We start from the raw sequence: 21,283 nt of genomic DNA, 5'->3' as shown, positions 1-21,283 counted from the left end.
AGGTTTCCGGGAAATCGAGACAGTCTGAGCTTTGCAGCACGCCCACACAAATTCCGCACATCTTCATAGACGTTAAATAGATCTGTAAGTCTTCATTAGCATATAATGTCAGCACAAAGTTAAAAAAAATATATATAATAAATCAGTTTAACCAAGTGAGCTTTGTCCTTAAATTTGAGTAGCATTGTTTTTACACAATTCCAGTGACTCAATTTGGCAGTTACAGAAACTTCTTAAAATCTTATTTTAAAAAAAAGGACTGTTTAAAATGTCTTCTAAAGTTAAGGACAAAGTGCATTGTGGTTAGAATGAAAGGAGACCGGTTATTCACCGGTTCCTGTTTGGACTGGCAGGAAGCGGTGTCTGGGTGAATGTGCACAACAGTATAAGCTCAGCTGTGAAGTTTAACACAAAACAAACGCGTGTACACAAACTACCGGGATGCCCCTTTGATTCAGCGTCCAAACAGCGCTTCCCGTGCACCACTATCACGGTTAAATCCGGCCGTGGCCATCGCTGGGGATGTGGACGGTAACGATGTTTGGGGAAACGGACAGCACAGTTCAGTGGGGGAGGCGTGTAGCGGTCGATGCTAATAACGAATAAACACTGAGGCTCCCCTCTGCCTGCGGAGCTGGGGGCGAGCGTTTTCCCCACAATGAACGGTCAGGGACTTCCCACCCAGACATGTCGCCCATCTAAGGGATCTTCAGAGAACACTCTCCACCTGCATCTCCAAACCTTGCGTCCCCCTTGCTGGAACCCCAGCCAAAAAGCCTGTAGAAACAACACAAACATAACCTAACCCTAACCCCATTCTACCTTCTGATCTGCCGCGGACCTCAAATTTCAGGACGACGGTACTGCGCCCTGTTCTCCACTGTCAAATGAGCTTCAGGTGCGTGGGGCAGATGATATTTTGGGGGGGGGGGGATTATTGAGTATGGGCATTAAAAGGGTAGGATAATGCTCATCGCACGGCAGGTGTTCCTCTCTGGAAAACGAACCGTGCGAGCGATCCCCACCGAGACCCCGTTCAAGAACCACTTCACTAAATCACAAAGGCACTGGCAAGAGTGATGGAAACATCTACCGGCGATTCATATTCTCCTCACACAGCCTCTGTAACCACAGAGACATGATGCCAGACAAGGAAACTAATTGTACTGGTACTGAGGGTGGGGGGAAGAGACCAGGGTATTTATGTGTACACATATACATACATTTATTATCCTTTCATACAAATAGGAAGATATGCTGGTGAAAAACAACATAAAAAAGACCCATAGTGCCAAAAAAAAAGGAAAAAAAGAATAAGTCTGGTTAAAAATGTCAGTTCTGAAACCCGCGTTGCAGCCCAGTCTTCCTGTGATTAATGTGAGTTTTGGTGTCTTTTTTCTTTTCTTTTTTCTGCCCAGATTCCTCGCTCATCATTTGCGTGAAATGTAAGATACAGGACGAAGATGGCGGTTTGTCAGGATAAATCCTCTTTTTTTTTGTCGCAGTTATCAGTTGGCATCTGCCGTGGCCCCCGTGCCTCTCTCAAAACAGCAGGCAGCCACCCCTCTTCTTGCGCTTCTTGACCTGCAGCGCCGCCCTGGTGGCCATCTCAAATACCTCCCGCACTCCTTCCTTGGTCTTGGCCGAGCACTCCAGGTAGCCAAAGGCGCCGATCTTGTTGGACATGTCACGGCCTTCCTCTGGCCTCACAGGGTCCTGCAGGATGCACAGACACACAGACACACACACGCGCAGACACACACACACACACAGACGTACACACACACACACACAGACACACACACGCGCAGACACACACATACACACACACGTACACAAACGTTGGTGGGTTACACACAGGATTACATTATGACTGCGCTAGCTGGCTGATTCGGGACCAGCGACAGACCTGCTTCATCTTGGCCAGTTCGCTGCGCGTGTGCTCGTCGTTCCTCAGGTCCTTCTTGTTCCCCACCAGGATGATGGGCACGTTGGGACAGAAGTGCTTCACCTCGGGGGTCCACTTCTCCGGAATGTTCTCTGCGGACGGAAGAAAGGCGCGCCGTTAAACCGCCGTGACATCACGCCAGCTCAAGCGCGGCCCGAAAGCGCGCTTTCGCTTTTCATTCGCTTGAAATGTGACGCCGGTGCGTGACGGGCAAGGAACCGGGCTTGTAACCGAAAGGTCACGGGTTTGATTCCTGGGTAGGAAGCTGCCATTGTACCCCATTGAGCGAGGTACTTAACCTGCACTGCTTCAGTATGTATCCAGCTGTATAAATGGATGCCGTGTAAGTGCTGTGTGTAAAAGGTTTGGTAAGTCGCTCTGGATAAGAGCGTCTGCTGAACGCCTGTAATGTGATGTAACGAGACGTCTCGATGCTGTGGAGTCGTTCGCGCGCGCGAGTCCGTCGCAGGCGGTGATGTCGGACCCCCTGAGAGAACGCAGGCTGGATTAGCCTGCGCTCCGGAGACCTGCGTCTTAATCATCCCCTCAGGAACCCGAGCCCTGGGTCTGTGACTCCGCTCAGACCCGCTGGCCTGTGACTCCGCTCAGACCCGCTGGCCTGCTCCTTTACAGTTCATTAAAACAGCTCTGGACTAAATTAGCCCTAACGGAGCGGTTTAAAGCACGTTTATATTCCACCTGGGACAGCGAGTTCAGAGCCGCTCCCGCACTCAATACACCGCACCAGCGCCTGCGCTGCCAAGGGTCAGACACCATAAACATACCAGATACGTTCTAAAGACGACGGGTTTACCAGATAACGGAGTTCTCTCTTGATTCGTTAACCTGATTATTATGCAGACTTAGTCACCCAGAGCGGCTCAGCTCCTCACGTATCGCGTGGTGGTCTCACCTGGGACTGCGCTCAGCGCAGAGGAATGTGGCGGGTGGCTCAGTGTGCGGTAACCCTGACGGACTGTAAAACAGTGGAGGACTTTTTAAAATGGAGGATGTCAGAGAACCTCTGCTGGGATTCTCATCAGCTCTCTGACATGGAACTGAGCAGAAGGGCTTCCTTTTAGTCACTATCACTATGGAACTGAACTCAGATTGCAGCATACAGAATAAACAGTAAGTAACAGTGCGGAAATAAGACAAATATTGACTCTTTTTCTTTTGCAATCCTAGCTCTATTGTCTTTCCCCCCGCTAGAGCACACGCAGAGCGGAAGTGTATCTGTGGAGAAGTGGCAGTTTGTTTGTGTGAAGCCAAGCCTGTCCTCTAACAGAGGACAGGACCTACAGCAGGACCGGGACAGAACCAGCCCGCTGGCACCAGGGCTGTGAGCTCTGGCTCAGCTTCGCTCAGATCGGTGCCTGAATCCACACTTAAACCCTTCGGGACCGGTCTCTCTCACACACGGACACGGACACGGACACGGACACACACACACACACACTCTCACACACACACACACACACACACACTCTCACACACGCACACGCACACAGACACACACACTGAGCTGAGCACGTAGATGCAGGTGAGGAGAGGAGGGGGGCGGGGCCTTACCTAAGCTGCACACGGGCAGTGAGGTTCAGGTGAGGGGCGGGGCCTTACCTAAGCTGCACACGGGCAGTGAGGTTCAGGTGAGGGGCGTGGCCTTACCTAAGCTGCACACGGGCAGTGAGGTTCAGGTGAGGGGCGTGGCCTTACCTAAGCTGCACACGGGCAGTGAGGTTCAGGGGCGGGGCGGGGCCTTACCTAAGCTGTCGGGGCTGTCGATGGAGAAGCACATGAGGATGACGTCGGTGTCGGGGTAGGACAGCGGCCGCAGCCGGTCGTAGTCCTCCTGGCCGGCCGTGTCCCAGAGCGCCAACTCCACCTGCAACACGCAGAGAACCGCCAACTCACCGCATGAACCACCGCAAACTCACCGCGTCCACACCGCCAACATACCTCGTGAAACACTGACGCAGGTTCACACCGCTAACTTAGTGTTTCACAGGGTGACACACATTCACACCGCTAACTGGGTTTGGTGAGAAACTGATCTCCAGCAGATAGCAGATCAGCTGGGTTTGCCCCCCTGCCGCCCCCCTGCCGCCCCCATGCCGCCCCCCTGCCACCCCCCCACCCCCCCAACCCCGCACTGATCCAAGCAGGTTGAGCCACAGTCATTAGCCACTGCTCTGAAGGAGGCGGCTCTCCTTCAGAGCACCCAAAATAGCAGTGCGCAGGACAGCTCGGAGGTACAAAGGGAGCGACGAATTCCAGAGATGACTAACGAGCAGGAGCCTGTCCCGCCGGACGGACCGCTTATCGTCGGGGAAGAAAGCGCAGAAAAAGAAAATAAGGGCTAAATTTAAACTCTGCACTCATGGGGAACAGTTTGGGGGGGGGGGGGTGAGGCAGAAGTAAGAGAGACAAAGAAAGAGAAAGAGAGACAGAGACAGAAAAGAGAAAGAGAGACAGAAAGGGAAAGACAGAGAAAGAAATAGAGACACAGAGACAGAAAGAAATAGAAAAAGATAGCAAGAGATAGAGAGGGAAACACAGATGGAATGGGGGGGGGGTGGGGTGGAGGCAGTCTCCCTCTGCAGATCTTATCTATGTGTTGTGGAACAGGGGAATTCTGATAGCAGTTATTATTCATCCCAGCCTTATGTACGGTATCGGTGACAACTATGATTTTATTGGGGGGAAATAAAATTACAATAAAAAAAATTCACACAATAAAAAAATTAATTAAAACCCCAGGTGGATTCTGGGAAACCCCATGATGGCCAGCCCTGCGTCTCTGACTCTGAACTTCCTGTTGGCCAGACAGGGCCCTTCCCTTGAAATTCCCCATGGGGGGGGCTCCCATGGCCCTAGTCCTCCACACAGGAAGTCAGGGAACGTGGCCACTTCCTGTTTCACTATGCACTGTTCCAACCGGTTTGTGACCAAACAAACACAATCTGTCCATCGGCCTGTAGGCAGCCAATCAATCTCTCAGGCTGCCGTCCATCGAGCGCAGCCTCACCAGGCATCACCAGCCTCTCACCAGCGGTACTCACAATACACAGCACAATCACGCACTATGCTGCAATGTACACACAGTACACAGCACAATACACAGCACAATACACAGCACAATACACAGCACAACACACAGCACAATGCTGAATAATGACTCAGCAGCAGCCCTCCTGCTCCAGTCACAGGGCTTTTTATTAACAGGAATTGCAAAGGCCGAGGTGTTTACACTGAACAGGAAGCGGCTTTGTAATAAGCGCGGCTTTGTTTGCAGCCTTGAGCCCGGATGACTGCGCTTGTTTGCCGACACACTTACACGGTCCAGTTTCTCTACATACTGAGTCCTCCTGCTCGCGCTGCCGTCAGACTCAGAACAGGCCCAGGGGTCATGTCAAGCGCACCTCCCTAACTCAAACAAGCTTTTCTCCTCGGCTGTTTCCTGGTTCGATGGCTTGTCCGTGCAGTGCTCTCTGCAATGCACAGCACACAGTGCTCTGGTGTCTTTGAGTTTAGATGCCCAAGCCCAGTGCCAGTTGGTTATGGGTTCAAATCCCCCCCCACATAGTGAGAGAAATGGGGCTACTGGGCCCCTGACCAGCACATATAGCCAGCTTACATCAGGTCCATCCCTGAAACCCATTCCTCCATCCTGGTACTGCTATTGCACAGAGCTCTCAGAAGAGCTCGGTAAAGCGCGGTTTACAAAGTAAGACCTCAATCTGCCAGAACGTTTTTTTCCCTGACATAATCGCTGTCATGCAGAAGCCCTGTATACTTTAAGATCAAATTTCATTTTCAGAACAAACAGTGCTCCTTGGCTACACTTTTTGTACATTCATATGCAAATGAAAATATGAAATGCTAACAGGATATAGAATTTCAGGATATAACCGTGTGATGAGAGCAGCGTGTTTAATCCAGACACAGGAACTCACATCCTGATCCTGATTCCAGCGTGGGATGTTACTGGGCTCTCTGGGGATGTTTGAGAAGTGAACAGTGCACTGCTCTTTCTTTACTCATTAAGCCTGCTGAGCCTCAGCTCATCCTGAGCTGTTCCCCCAGCTGACCCTGAGCTGTTCCCCCAGCTGATCCAGCTAATCTGGAGCTGTTCCCCCAGCTGATCCTGAGCTGTTCCCCCAGCTGATCCTGGGCTGTTCCCCCAACTGATCCATCTGATCCTGAGCTGTCCCCCTGGCTGATCCTGGGCTGTTCCCCCGGCTGATCCTGAGCTGCTCCCCCAGGTGTCCCTGAGCTGTTCCCCCAGCGGATCCTGAGCTGTCCCCCCAGCTAATCCTGAGCTGTTCCCCCGACTGATCCCCGGCTAAGCTCCCTTTTACCCACCTGCTTTCCGTCCACCTCGATGTCGGCGATGTAGTTCTCGAACACCGTGGGCACGTAGACCTCGGGGAACTGGTCTTTACTGAAGACGATGAGCAGGCAGGTCTTCCCGCACGCGCCATCCCCCACGATCACCAGCTTCTTGCGAATGGCTGCCATCACTGTGAGGACCGAGAGAGAGACCAGGAGCCGTGTGAGTGCTGATCTCACACACACACACACACACACACATTCAGCAGTGTGAATGAGGGACATGCGCTCTGTCTGCACAGACAAACAGCAGAGACCGCAGGGTCAAACAGAAGGACTCAGGCTGAGGCCTTGCGTATCACTGGAGCTCATAACCACCTGATGGCCAGAACCCAAACAGACTCCGAACCCAAACAGCCAGATCTCGCCCAGCCGTCTGGGAACAGCCCTCAGACACGCCAGGATCATGTGATCTGCTCAAATTACGCACTCTTGTGAAGCATTCGACACATTTCCTGTCTGCAGTCAGCCGCTTCCCTCAGTCTCATTCCGTGTCTGAACTGCTGGTTTGACTCCCCACCTCACCTTTGACCCGCCTTCCCTGGGTTGACGTGATTGGTTAGAATATACTGGTTATATATGAAAGTGGGAGGAGTTGTATTGCTCTTACAGCAGAGAGGTGAACCCAACCGCTGGCCTGCAGCTCCAGCACTGCAGACTGGCAGGAGTGAGGGGGCATGACAGACTAATCTGATTATTTAGTCTCCATTACATCACAACATTTCAGTCCCTCAGCGAGCACTCGTTTCCAGAGCAACAAACAGAAGTCCACTCTTCCTCTGCTCTGGCCAGCGAGGAAAGCAAAACGAGATGACGTACTACGTGCTCACTCGCTAAAAAAACACTCCCAACAACATCTTTCCAAAGGGTATCCCTGAAGGGTCTGTTTTGGTGACTCCAGTGACTCAGTGTTTTTAACAGGCTCCCTAACCCCACCCTGCAGGATTTGGGCCGGTCCCCCTCAGGAGAGGTTCCCACAGTCGGCCGTTTCAGTGAACCGAACGACCCGGCGTCTGGCGGGACTTTGCTCTCACTGCCGGCTCTGAGTCTGTTTGCTTTCTAAGTTTTCACAGCAACTGCTATGGGGAGAAACAGAGCAAGGCCACTACATGGACAGAAACACTGCTCCATCTCACTCAAGCTCACAGCTCCCGGTACGAGGGCTTTTACACACACGCACAGAGAGAACGCGCTGCTCCGGTACACTGATGAGCACGCCGGTCTGGATCAGTGCGTGAGCTGCACACCCTCCTGTGGGCAGTGCTAAGCATGGGGCCTGCAGCAGCTGAGCCAGGCTGGGCCAGAGACAGGGACAGAGTGTCCCTCCCAAATGTTCCCCAGCAGCCACGTTCCCCTCTGCTGAAGCGCCCCAGATCCTCAGTGTAAATTAGAGCACTCTCTCTCACTCTCAGAGTGCGTCTCCTGTGATAACACACCCCCCCTCCCTCCCCCCCCCCAGGCCCGTCCGTTCCATCCTGCAGTTTCCTGCTAAATACGAGTTTAAGTGTGTGATGTACACGCTCATCTCTCTGGCTGCGCAGTAAGTGTGTGATCTACAGCTATCTCTGGCTGTGCAGTGAGTAGCTCTGCTGGGCTCTGAGTTCTGATGAATGTGGGGGGGGGGGGGCTGGGGGGGGGCTGGGTGTCAGCATTAGCATACTCCCCCCACCACCCACACCGTGGTCCTGTGAACAGCTGTGTCTCCACAGACCCACCACTCACTCCCTCCGTTCTCCACACCTTGGGTTCCAATGCAGATTTTTGGGTCACCCAATAAATTAAGACTAACTTATGACTCACTTTCATGTTGAGGACGGAAGGAACTGCATCGTACAAGCTGCATCACCAAGAAATTGATATAAACACTGTTAATCACTTATGACCAAACTAGCACCAAAAATGGGTATTGAACAAGATGACAGAAGAAGCCTTTATCAACCCAATACGGAGACGCTGAAGTCTTAAAATGGAGTTCACCGGTCAATGTTATCAGCGAAACGAAACGATCGGTCTGGCTCCAGAAATCTCTCAGAGACGCCCGTGTCCCATTTAAGCCCCCGGCAGATACCAGCAGATGTTTTTGGGGACGCCTGCGCACTGCGGCTCACAGGTTGTGCTCGTTTTTAAAACACCGTACGCAGCGCAGAAAGGGAGATGAAGGACGGGGCAGACGCAGGCGGAGCGGGTAACACGCTTTAGGGACCAGGCGCTGCTCCACTCTCCTCTCCTCTCCCCTCTCCTCTCCTCCCCTCTCCCCTCCTCTCCTCCCCTCTCCCCTCTCCTCTCCCCTCCCCTCTCCTCCCCTCTCTCCCCTCCCCTCCTCTCCCCTCTCCCCTCCCCTCCTCTCCCTCTCCTCCCCTCTCCCTCCCCTCCCTCCCTCCCCTCTCTCCTCCCCTCCCCTCCCTCCTCCCTCCCCTCTCCTCTCCTCTCCCCTCCTCCTCTCCTCTCCTTTTCCTCCCTCCTCTCCTCTCCTCTCCTCTCCTCGTTCATCACGGTGTTCCCGTACGTCCCGTACGCAGAGGCCTTAATTAGTGCCGGAGCCTGCACTTCTGCACTCAGCGCCCGCCCCACCGAACTCTCACAGCCTCGTCGGGGCCACATCTCCCCCTCAATGACTCCGCTAAAACTGAAATGAGGCTTTTTTCGCTGTGTAATTTATTGGCAGAATGAGATGAGCTCCGGGGGGAGAGGAAGAGTTGCATTATGGGAGTGACAGTCTTCTGACACCAGCGGTAACACTGATACCAGCAGATACGCTGCCCGTCGGCCCATATTAGCTGATTCACAAACGCAAACGAGTTTCCGCTCACAGACGTCATCGTGTCGCCCTATCTCCTCGTCCTACCCAAACCCGCGAGTTTGCTTTCAGCTGTTATCAGTGAATTCAGTCCCGTCTGTTATGCCACATCTCTATAGGCAACCCATAATAATAAACGCACTCACACTGCGGTCGCTTCAGGAACAGGCTGACGAAACCCCCACGCAACTGAACATGCACACCACGCCCGACCATCGTGACTAAACCCGCAGAGGAGCCCGACATCGAGCTGGCGGTGATGTCATTCAGAAGCACTTCCTCTTCTGACGCGCGGTTTTTCCGGAACGAGACGCCCACGGACGCCCCGGTCCCGTCGGTCGGGGCCGAATCTCGCCGCGTGGACTTCGCTCCGTCTCCCTGCGGATGAACGGGCTGGGGGCGTGGACGAGCCGGCCGCTGGGTGAGGCCGGTTCGACAGGGTCCCGCTTTGCATGCTGTTCATTTACTGTTCAGCATTCAAAGCAGCGGGGAGGGACGGCCCGAAACACGCCGGGAACAGACTCCTCTCACTTTCCGTTTGTTCTCAGGGCTCACGCTCACAAAGGGAAACGTTCGTGAGCCTTCTCTGATCGGGGGAACTCAGAGTCCGTCCGTCCTGGTTCAGCAAAGCCTTTTTTTTTTTGTTTCCTGACAGGGTATAAGCTTATGGTCACGTGCCTGTCCCACTGCATGATATGGCTGACCGCTACCAAATTTCACATTCTGTGCGACTCCCACCAGGAAATGCACTGTTTCTAAAGGAAAAAGGCTTTAGACCTCCTATTCAACAGACCACAAGCTTAACTATGAGAGGAAAACTGAAACCACCAAATATAGACTAGGCCTCTTCTGTCCTGGGGAAGAATACTAGAGGGTGGGGGAGGATATGCACCCCCAAAAATCAAAAAGCCTCCACTGGTGCTCTCTCCACAAAAAGCCCCAGAATTGCATTTTCTGGGTAAACTGTGATGAGTCTTCTTTAAAAGGCTAAATCCATTAGAGAGATCTAATAAATTATTCTTTGAAATTAACAGAATTCCAAATTACATTTACATAAAACATATAATCATGTGCTCACTGTGATTTTCCCCAATCGCTGCTAAAATGATTTGGGCAAGAAAAGCTAGCATAGTTAAAATTAATCTCTGGAATGCCCCCCCCCAAACAGACCAGAGTTTTTCAAGCCCGTCCACATAAGTCTGTTACACAACAAAAGATTAAACCACTAAAAACACACTACATTACACATTTACACACATCCACACACATCTGCACACATTCACACACATCTACACAGCACCCCTCAACAAGGGGACCGATGTAACCTCTCACACATGATATAGGCCTATTTAATACATCACGGTACTTTTATTTAACCATTATGAACCTAATGAGTACAACACTCACAATACAACACCCTCCTCAGAGTAGTACTGGCAGAAGCTGAGTCTTTATCTCTTAACCACAACGCTCTAGCCCAGCGTCAGTCACAGTTAGTGTGGCATCTCTGATCCACAGAGCTCTAGCCCAGCGTCAGTCACAGTTAGTGTGGCATCTCTGATCCACAGAGCTCTAGCCCAGCGTCAGTCACAGTTAGTGTGGCATCTCTGATCCACAGAGCTCTAGCCAGCGTCAGTCACAGTTAGTGTGGCATCTCTGATCCACAGAGCTTCAGCCAGCGTCAGTCACAGTTAGTGTGGCATCTCTGATCCACAGAGCTCAGCCAGCGTCAGTCACAGTTAGTGTGGCATCTCTGATCCACAGAGCTGTAGCCCAGCGTCAGTCACAGTTAGCCCAGCGTCAGTCACAGTTAGTGTGGCATCTCTGATCCACAGAGCTCTAGCCCAGCGTCAGTCACAGTTAGTGTGGCATCTCTGATCCACAGAGCTCTAGCCCAGCGTCAGTCACAGTTAGTGTGGCATCTCTGATCCACAGAGCTCTAGCCCAGCGTCAGTCACAGTTAGTGTGGCATCTCTGATCCACAGAGCTCTAGCCCAGCGTCAGTCACAGTTAGTGTGGCATCTCTGATCCACAGAGCTCTAGCCCAGCGTCAGTCACAGTTAGTGTGGCATCTCTGATCCACAGAGCTCTAGCCCAGCGTCAGTCACAGTTAGTGTGGCATCTCTGATCCACAGAGCCCAGCGTCAGTCACAGTTAGTGTGGCATCTCTGATCCACAGAGCCCAGCGTCAGTCACAGTTAGTGTGGCATCTCTGATCCACAGAGCTGTAGCCCAGCGTCAGTCACAGTTAGTGTGGCATCTCTGATCCACAGAGCTGTAGCCCAGCGTCAGTCACAGTTAGTGTGGCATCTCTGATCCACAGAGCTGTAGCCCAGCGTCAGTCACAGTTAGTGTGGCATCTCTGATCCACAGAGCTGTAGCCCAGCGTCAGTCACAGTTAGTGTGGCATCTCTGATCCACAGAGCTCTAGCCCAGCGTCAGTCACAGTTAGTGTGGCATCTCTGATCCACAGAGCCCAGCGTCAGTCACAGTTAGTGTGGCATCTCTGATCCACAGAGCTGTAGCCCAGCGTCAGTCACAGTTAGTGTGGCATCTCTGATCCACAGAGCCCAGCGTCAGTCACAGTTAGTGTGGCATCTCTGATCCACAGAGCTGTAGCCCAGCGTCAGTCACAGTTAGTGTGGCATCTCTGATCCACAGAGCCCAGCGTCAGTCACAGTTAGTGTGGCATCTCTGATCCACAGAGCTTTAGCCCAGAGTCAGTCACAGTTAGTGTGGCATCTCTGATCCACAGAGCCCAGCGTCAGTCACAGTTAGTGTGGCATCTCTGATCCACAGAGCCCAGCGTCAGTCACAGTTAGTGTGGCATCTCTGATCCACAGAGCTCTAGCCCAGCGTCAGTCACAGTTAGTGTGGCATCTCTGATCCACAGAGCCCAGTGTCAGTCACAGTTAGTGTGGCATCTCTGATCCACAGAGCCCAGTGTCAGTCACAGTTAGTGCAGCATCTCTGATCCACAGAGCTCTAGCCCAGCGTCAGTCACAGTTAGTGTGGCATCTCTGATCCACAGAGCCCAGCGTCAGTCACAGTTAGTGTGGCATCTCTGATCCACAGAGCTGTAGCCCAGCGTCAGTCACAGTTAGTGTGGCAGGGACTGACTGAGAGTGACAGTAGCTACCGTCCTCATCCCCAGTGCCTCTTAGAGCCGCTGTGTGGCATATGGAGCAGTAAACTGGTGTTAAAATGGCTGCCTGTGTCCCCTAGTGGGGCGGCAAAAACCTGCGTACAGCGTCACCCCGTCCCTGGGCCACGGGACCATGAATTAAAGCTCTGGCTCTAAAACACCATAATGAGTCAGTGTTACTGTCTCCTGAGCGCAGGGGTGAGTGTGTTTCACAGCACAGCTGGCTCACCACTAACATCCTGCTCAACATCCTGACTGGCTAAAACGTGCCCTCATAATGAACGCCAGGGAACACCGTGCACTACCCACAATGCCCCTGGGCCAGCACTGCGTGCAGGAAAACACAGCAGCTAGCTGCAGTCTTTCGCTGGTGAAAGAAATATGGCTTTCAGGAGCCCGGCGTTCGAGACCTGATCCATTTTCTCCTGATGAAAAGCTCGTGAGCGAAGAGCAGAGCAGGAAGGTGCTACGCGGTGTAACGACCCGTGAAGATCCCACAGAGCCGCCCCCACGTTTCTCACATCCGCGGGGCAGAGGCTGATTCCACAGGCATGGAGCCGGGCCAGAGCCCAAAGGGGCTCTACTTCAGTCCCACAGACGGGCCGCTGTCTCTGGACCCTGGAGCAAGGCGCTGCTCTTACAGTAGCTTAAATGGCCTCGGTGTCCATAACAACCGGCCGCACGGACAGACATGAAAGAAATGCAAGCTGCCCTGGATAAGAGAAACTGGCCAATAAATAACACTACTGAACAGGTGGGGCTTTTCCCTTCAGACGAATTGGCGGGTTAGCCAGAAGCAGACTGTGCCCAGTACTCCTGGCTGAGTCCCTGTGCATTGGGCGTGTAGGGGATGTGCGTTGAGTTCCCTCAGTGCGGTGGACCACGCCAGCTCTGCAGAACGGTTTCCAGTCCAGTGGGTAATAAGCCTGGTTCTGTTAGAGCCAGCATCATTCACTGCATTACTACGGCTGCCCTACAGCCTTTACACCAGTGCACTTAGAGAGGAGGAGAAGTGGGACATTAGGACAAAACCTCATCACTGGGGGGGTAGGGTCACAGTCACACTATCAAGCCCCTGCCCTCCTCTGCTTACCGCAGAGTGTTTCATTATGTGTTCAGGATGCCTGGGGGGGGAGCTGTGCGGGAGTTCAGACGGGGAGGGGGGTGGATGGGACTAGTTCCTGAAAACATCGGCCCTGCTTCTGCCCAGTCTGCCGATTTAAAAAAACTATCGGGTCTTCTGCCACTCCTGGGACGGGGTGACCCTGACCTTTGACCTATAACCCTGGTGAACTGGTCCCGGCTGAGCTGAACGCACTGGGATACATGTGACACAACCAGAGACACAATCACACAACAAAAATCCGGAAACAACGCTGGGGTGCCCAGGAAAGCACACCGCAGAGGCACAATCACTGCTGGGGCGGCCGTGTGGTATAACGGGTAAGGACCTAGTCTTGTGACCATTTGGTTACAAGTTCCATTCCTGGGTTGGACACTGCCGTTGTACCCCAGGTACTTAACCTGCACTGCTTCAGTACACATCCAACTCTGTACCCGTAGCAGGCTCTGACCAGGAGAACCGCTGCTATGCATCAACACAGGAAGAGAGCAAGGGAGGAGAATGGCTTCTCACTCAATCAGATTACATCCAGAGATTACAGGAAACAAAGCTTCTGAGACGTTTCACATGATACTTCTTAGGCAGTAGAACAGGACTCTGCATTTAAAACGTCCCTTTGTTATTTATCTGGGTTAATATTGAAATGGACCTCATCAATAAGCACACACTAGACTGGCATCTCCTATCCTTCGTAATCATCTTAAAAGGCCATTAATTACTTTGGGAAATGAAAGGATTTCAATACGTTTTAATTTAATGACTGAAAACAAGTTTACAGGGGAGCCATTATGGCTCAAAGCACTCCCTAAATCAATACTGAGAACCGAATTATAGAAAGGGAATAGTTACCAACATCTATAGCTACACCTGACGCTCTGAAAGAGCTCGAATGACTGGCATATTCCTGAGTTAAGCATGTAGGACATTTGAATAGTTACCTGTAAACTGCAACAGACAACAGACTTAATCCAGTTAATCCAGTCTACATGAATGAGTGTGTTTTAAAGGGGGGGGGGGGTGGGTTTAGGCGGAGTTGTGATACTTATGTCAAGAATGGAGGGCTAGCTGAAAGGAATGTCCCTGGGGGGGGGGGACAGACACGTGCTGTCTTTACCGCTGTTACACACTGGGGCCACACCCACCCCCTTCCCCCACTGCACCAATCAGCAGTCTCCGGCTGCAGAGCTTCCTGTGACTGGGGGAGTTACATAACTTACACTGTACGGGGGACGACTGTTCCCTCTCTCTCATCTAATGAATAATACCCCACACACACACACACACAGACACAGACACACACATACACACAGACACACAGACACACACGACTCTGCATGATTTAAACAAGCCACCCTCTGAGCTGCCTTTTTCATTAAGACAGAATGAGGAGTGTGTGTGTGTGTGTGTGTGTGTATCTGTGTGTGTGCGTGAGTGACTGTGTGTGTGTGTGTGTGCATGTATCTGTTTGTGTATGCGTGTGGGTGTGTGTGCGTTTATCTGTGCGTGTGTGAGTGACTTTGTGTGCGTGTATCTGTGTGTGTATGTGTGTGGGTGTGTGTGCGTGTGCATTTATCTGTGAGTGACTGTGTGTGTATGCGTGTGGGTGTGTGTGCGTGTGGGTTTATCTGTGTGTGTGTGCGTGTGTGTGTGCGTGCACGCATGTGCAGGCCTGCGTCTGTCTGTCTGTCTGTCTGTCTGTGTGTGTACACCCCTGGGCCTCTGTGTGAACCTGATTTAAACTGTACTGAAGAACTCTGTGTTCATCGCCACCGGCACTGGTAGAGCAGTAAAAGAACCCGAGCACCTCTACACAGGCCACCTGTTCTACTCTTAAATCAGAAATCACCAGCTCTGCACAGCTCGATCACAGCAGCCACATCAGCGCCCAGCAGCGGAACGGGGGAGTGGGGGGGGGGGGGGTCTAGGAAACTGCTGGGGACTTCATGTGCACGAAATTATCCACTTAAGCCGTGTTCCTCCTTCCTCAAGTCATTTCAAACCATGCTTAGGGTAGCAAACTACTCTGAATAAACACCAACAAAATCAGCTGTCATTACTGCCACCCATTGGTCAGTATGAGCTGTGAAGCTGCTCACAGTTCCCTGTAGCATAACAATATTAGACCCCAGAACAGCAGGGTCTCCCCTGGTGACACAGTGAGCAGAGGGGGCAGTGGCTCAGAGAGTAAGCAGTGGCGGTGTGAAGCGGTGGGTCATGGAGATCACACGGTACAGCCCACACCTGACCTGGTGAACACACGGCTACACCACGCCAGCTCTGTTAAACAGCACCACCGAGCCTTTCCCTCTGAGGCTGAGGCTTTATTGGGCTTTTCTCTGACGTTTGCGGAGGTGCTCACAAACCCAACAGGGGTGCAGCACCTGCCCTATTAATACCTGTGGGAACCCTGGACAGCGTATGGATGCATGTATATGATTCTGATTAAACACACAGGCTGTGAGCAGTTCATGTACAAATACTTCCTGTTCAGCCAAATCGTTTCCCCGTTTCATTTCCACACTGTTTCTAAACCCCTGCTTTAAACATTTTTATTTTATACTGCCTACTTGATGGAAGGTAGGTAAGAAGGTATCAGCAGAATCCAACGGTGCTCCAACTGACAAATCTGTACCATTTGTGCACTGTACCTGCTCACTGAAAAGTATTCAAAACTCACAAATCCAGATCCTCCAATTAAAAAGAACATTTGTATACTAATGATTTTGAACCATTCTGAACCAGATTTCACACTTTCAATTTCCTAACGTGTTTTACATAATGCCTGTTACCAAACTGTGCTACAAGGACGTTAGACTAGGTTAATGACCAGAGGGGAAAAAACCAAGTGATTTTACAAACTCATGTAAGGCCTGTTCAAGTGAAAAAAAAAAAAGGTCAAAGTACACCGATTGTGTGGCACAGAGAAACACAGATTAGCCAATGAGCAGAAGCAGAAACAGAGTCCAGTGTGGTTCTGCTGCTAAGCCTGCCAGGCCTCCTCCATTTTAAATGCACCCTGGTTAGCACGTGGGAGGGGTCCCCCAGACGGCCACGCCCTAGCCGTGTGACCCCGCTGAGCTCCAAACACTCCCTAACGTCTGCGTATCCCCTGATCTCCACGCTGTGTCACACACAGGTCACGAATCAGAGCAAACCTGTGTGTACAGGAAGGTAGAGACTGCAGGTAGATTCCCATTAGGGATGAACGCTACTGTCTTTAGGAGCTTCGACCTTTAACCTTTAATCACTACCGACCTTTAAATGGCTTAAAAACAACTTACAGGTAACGCAGGTGAACTGAGTTCATGGCACACACATTGCATTCGATGCGCCGTTGATGCTTTATATTCAGTGAAAATGTCAAGCTCAGACAGGACAAAAGTAACGTCAGTCATCTGACAGGACTACAGCGCCCTTATTTTAGGAGCATCTGCTCCTGAAAACTGATGTGTGCTTACAGGAAAAATTATTTAGGAGTACATCTACTAATTGAGATGCATTAGTGTGCTCCTAAATTTTTCAGCTGAGGAGCACATGTGCTCCTGGGAAGAAATGTTAGCACAGAGTCCTGTCTGGAGCTCTACAGCTTGTTTTTAATGTCTCATTTCTACCAGCCCACCTCACAAGCACAGCTATACAGAGGCTCAGGAGCTCTCAACTCGTGCTGCTGAAAAATAGAGTCAGCAAGTTTAAATATTCTGTTGCATACATATAATTTTCCTTCAGAAGTGGACATCTGTGCTCATCTCTCTCTTCCCCGAACGTGGAAACTTGGCTGCAGTTTCGCTTGTACTATATGCCGAACAGGAAGTTATCAGCCAATATAGCTAGACCGAATATCAGTAACCCACTTACAGCAGCCACCTGCATGATGCACGGCAGCCATTTTGCACCAGAACGCTCACCACGCACCAGCTGAGGTGGAGAGGGAGAGAATGACTGTTATAGCCAATTAAACATGGGGGTGATGAGGTTGCAGGATGTGTACGCCAGGTTGGGAATTTGGCCAGGACACCAGGGCAGAGGAAGCAAACCCCAGTACATTACTGGGATTGTAGGCTATATGTTGTATTTACAGCACACCAGTACAGCCACTATATATAGTACCGCAGTAATGTAAATCACCATCCCGCTACTATATATAGGACCGCAGTAATGTAAATCACCATCCCGCTACTATATATAGGACTGCAGTAATGTAAATCACCATCCCGCTACTATATATAGGACCGCAGTAATGTAAATCACCATCCCGCTACTATATATAGGACCGCAGTAATGTAAATCACCATCCCGCTACTATATATAGGACCGCAGTAATGTAAATCACCATCCTGCTACTATATATAGGACCGCAGTAATGTAAATCACCATCCCGCTACTATATATAGGACCGCAGTAATGTAAATCACCATCCTGCTAATATATAGGACCGCAGTAATGTAAATCACCATCCCGCTACTATATACAGGACCGCAGTTATGTAAATCACCATCCTGCTACTATATATAGGACAACAGTAATGTAAATCACCATCCCGCTACTATATATAGGACCGCAGTAATGTAAATCACCATCCCGCTACTATATATAGGACCGCAGTAATGTAAATCACCATCCCGCTACTATATATAGGCTAGGACCGCAGTGATGGACTGGGGTTTACACCCTCTCAGCACACCCCAATGGGTGTGGTGGAAACCACTCGACATCCTTTAGTTTCCAATACACATCACTGATATGCACGTACTTTACTAAAGGAGTAGTCTCTCCGCTGGTGTGCCTGAAGCTTTTTATGACCCAGAAGGGCGTGTGCTTGGCTTAAGTCCAGCCAAACCCTTTAGCTGGGGCTTATTTACTATGAATTTGACAGCTTTTATGTTACACTACATCCTCATATATTAGTATTTAACAGAGCATCAGAATCACCGATAGACCAGGCAACCTGGACAGGGACCAGATATAACACACATTCATACACCTTATCAAGCCCAGTATTATCACTGACGCAAAAAATAAACACACTTAAAACTGATATAGTGTTTGATATAAACCATGCCTTGGATTTTAAAAAACGCATAATGAGAAAAACCAACAATGTCTCCTATAGAGGAGGAAGACAAATCAAACGGTTCGTAAAATAGGCCATGTGAGAAGGTTCACACAGAAAAAGCAAAATCATTGGTCTTTCGACATTTACACTGGTGTAGTTACTATTAACTTAAACTAAGGTTTTACTGCCACAAAATTAAGTCTATTTTTCAAATATTTAAATAATGCTACAATAATGCAAGTACATTATTCAAATCAATTAAAAGTGTCAAATTCTTGAAATGAGTGCATTTTCATGCCACTTCACCTCTGTTCCTAATGCGTTTCTCTCATTGAGATTCTGCAGTACTGCGCAAGGCTTCACAGAGGAACTCAGTGCTGGACACTGTTTTCCCAAATGAAAACCTTGGCCTCCTTTTCCTTGGTCCACAGAGAGAAAGGACCGAGCCACAGGGACCGTACGAGAGAGAGACGGCCCGTCACACAGCATGCGCAATGCGCTATATAAAGCTCTATTGCTGGACACAAAATTTGTCTTTAGGAGATTTTACCAATCGCTCATTTTACCTCCTTGCATCCTTTCCTTGCTTACTTAGCTCCACCCCGCTGGAGGACACAAGGAAGGGAAGCGAGGAAAGGATGTGAGAACGGAGGAATCAAGGAAACATGGATTTGGCAAATGGCACGCCCTTGCTCTCTCAAGCGTCAGTTTGAAGCCGCGTCAGTTACGGATGTGGCAGATGGGGAGAGGCGGATCCACAGGTCCACCATTTATACATCACACGTCCCGAAAAAACACTACTGCAGCGGATGCAGTTCAGTTTCCTTGCTCACGCGTCCCCCGGGAGCCTCCGAGCTCCTCACTCCTTCAAGGAGCAGATAACGGGTTGGAATGTCCTTCAAGATGGCAGACCTCGATCGATTTTAGGGTCAGTCAAGGACGGAGGAGAAAAGGGCAGATAAAATAAGCGAGTGGAAAGAGCCCCAGGCCTGTGGTCCATTCCAGTCCACAGGAGCGCTCTGTGGGGCCGGCAGCCGTGGGGGGCAGGGCCTATAGTGACCGGCAGCGTGGGGGGCAGGGCCTATAGTGACCGGCAGCATGGGGGGCAGGGCCTATAGTGACCGGCGGCCGTGGGGGGCAGGGCCTATAGTGACCGGCAGCATGGGGGCAGGGCCTATAGTGACCGGCAGCGTGGGGGGCAGGGCCTATAGTGACCGGCAGCGTGGGGGGCAGGGCCTATAGTGACCGGCAGCCGTGGGGGGCAGGGCCTATAGTGACCGGCAGCGTGGGGGGCAGGGCCTATAGTGACCGGCAGCGTGGGGGCAGGGCCTATAGTGACCGGCAGCCGTGGGGGCAGGGCCTATAGTGACCGGCAGCTGTGGGGGCAGGGCCTATAGTGACCGGCAGCGTGGGGGGCAGGGCCTATAGTGACCGGCAGCGTGGGGGGCAGGGCCTATAGTGACCGGCGCCCTGGGGGGCAGGGCCTATAGTGACCGGCAGCCTGGGGGCAGGGCCTATAGTGACCGGCGGCCGTGGGGGCAGGGCCTATAGTGACCGGCGGCCGTGGGGGGCAGGGCCTATAGTGACCGGCAGCATGGGGGGCAGGGCCTATAGTGACCGGCAGCGTGGGGGGCAGGGCCTATAGTGACCGGCGGCCGTGGGGGGCAGGGCCTATAGTGACCGGCAGCCCTGGGGGGCAGGGCCTATAGTGACCGGCGGCCGTGGGGGGCAGGGCCTATAGTGACCGGCGGCCGTGGGGGGCAGGGCCTATAGTGACCGGCAGCGTGGGGGGCAGGGCCTATAGTGACCGGCGGCTGGGGGGGCAGGGCCTATAGTGACCGGCAGCGTGGGGGGCAGGGCCTATAGTGACCGGCGGCTGGGGGGGCAGGGCCTATAGTGACCGGCAGCCCTGGGGGGCAGGGCCTATAGTGACCGGCAGCGTGGGGGGCAGGGCCTATAGTGACCGGCGGCCGTGGGGGGCAGGGCCTATAGTGACCGGCAGCCCTGGGGGGCAGGGCCTATAGTGACCGGCAGCGTGGGGGGCAGGGCCTATAGTGGAACCCAGGGAGGGCTGGTTTCTGTCAGCCGGATATCCCCCATCCCTGCGCTAGTGCCACCAGGTGGCAGATCGGCACACTGCAATGTGCAGCTAGGCGCACCTGCAGCACTGCAGTCTGTCAGAAGAGCTGCGCAGGTGTGCAGAGCAGTGGGGCCAGGTGTGCAGAGCAGTGAGGTCAGGTGTGCAGGCCAGCGCTCTGAACATGCAGGAGCGACGGGGTGAACTGCCAACATCCGCATCTCACTCAAAACAAGCGTCAGGGAGCCTGGAGCAAACTAAACTCCCCCGTGGTCCCTCAGCCCCTGCCCTGGGAGCACAGACGTGCCGCTGACTTCCAAGCCTGATTAAGAAACCCACGTCAAAATATTCATTTTAAGGTGCAGTGCTGCTCACTTTCAGACGGCAGCCTGAAGAGCCCGTGAGAAACCTCATATGCGTGGGCTGAGAAGCAGAGAAGAGAACTGAACAGGACAGAAGAGAACAGAACAGAAGAGAAGAGAACTGAACAGGACAGAAGAGAACAGAACAGAAGAGAAGAGAACTGAACAGAAGAGCACAGAAGAGAACAGAACAGAAAAGAACAGGACAGAACGTCTTGTGGCGATTGCAGGAGATTCCGTGACCCTGAAAGGAATGACACAGCGGATTCTTCGTGCCACGCCACAGCCTGTGGTCACATGCGCCATGCCAGCCAATTGTGAGTCACTGCAGCTCTTGCTCCACTTGACTAAGACAGGCCTGCCCAACAGGCCCTGATGGCCCTGGA

The 21,283-nt window shown here is 52.0% G+C and overlaps 1 protein-coding gene across 2 annotated transcripts in view; it reads right to left on the bottom strand.

Annotated features, from left to right (window-relative positions):
• Nucleotides 1-1,198: 1,198 nt before the first annotated feature.
• LOC135237768 (rho-related GTP-binding protein RhoA-D-like) overlaps nucleotides 1,199-21,283 on the bottom strand; it is a 26,594-nt gene continuing 6,509 nt past the window's right edge. For both annotated transcript variants that reach the window (XM_064305182.1, XM_064305181.1), the window contains exons 2-5: nucleotides 6,314-6,471; nucleotides 3,713-3,833; nucleotides 1,910-2,040; nucleotides 1,199-1,716 (exon numbers count right to left, since the gene is read on the bottom strand). In XM_064305182.1, the coding sequence (XP_064161252.1) occupies nucleotides 1,543-1,716; nucleotides 1,910-2,040; nucleotides 3,713-3,833; nucleotides 6,314-6,469 (582 nt within the window). In that variant the 5' untranslated portion in view covers nucleotides 6,470-6,471 and the 3' untranslated portion in view covers nucleotides 1,199-1,542. The remainder of the gene's footprint in view (nucleotides 1,717-1,909; nucleotides 2,041-3,712; nucleotides 3,834-6,313; nucleotides 6,472-21,283) is intronic.

Source organism: Anguilla rostrata, chromosome 13 (assembly GCF_018555375.3).
Source record: "Anguilla rostrata isolate EN2019 chromosome 13, ASM1855537v3, whole genome shotgun sequence".
In the NCBI taxonomy this organism is placed as follows: domain Eukaryota; kingdom Metazoa; phylum Chordata; class Actinopteri; order Anguilliformes; family Anguillidae; genus Anguilla; species Anguilla rostrata.
This window is presented reverse-complemented; position numbering and strand designations above follow the sequence as displayed.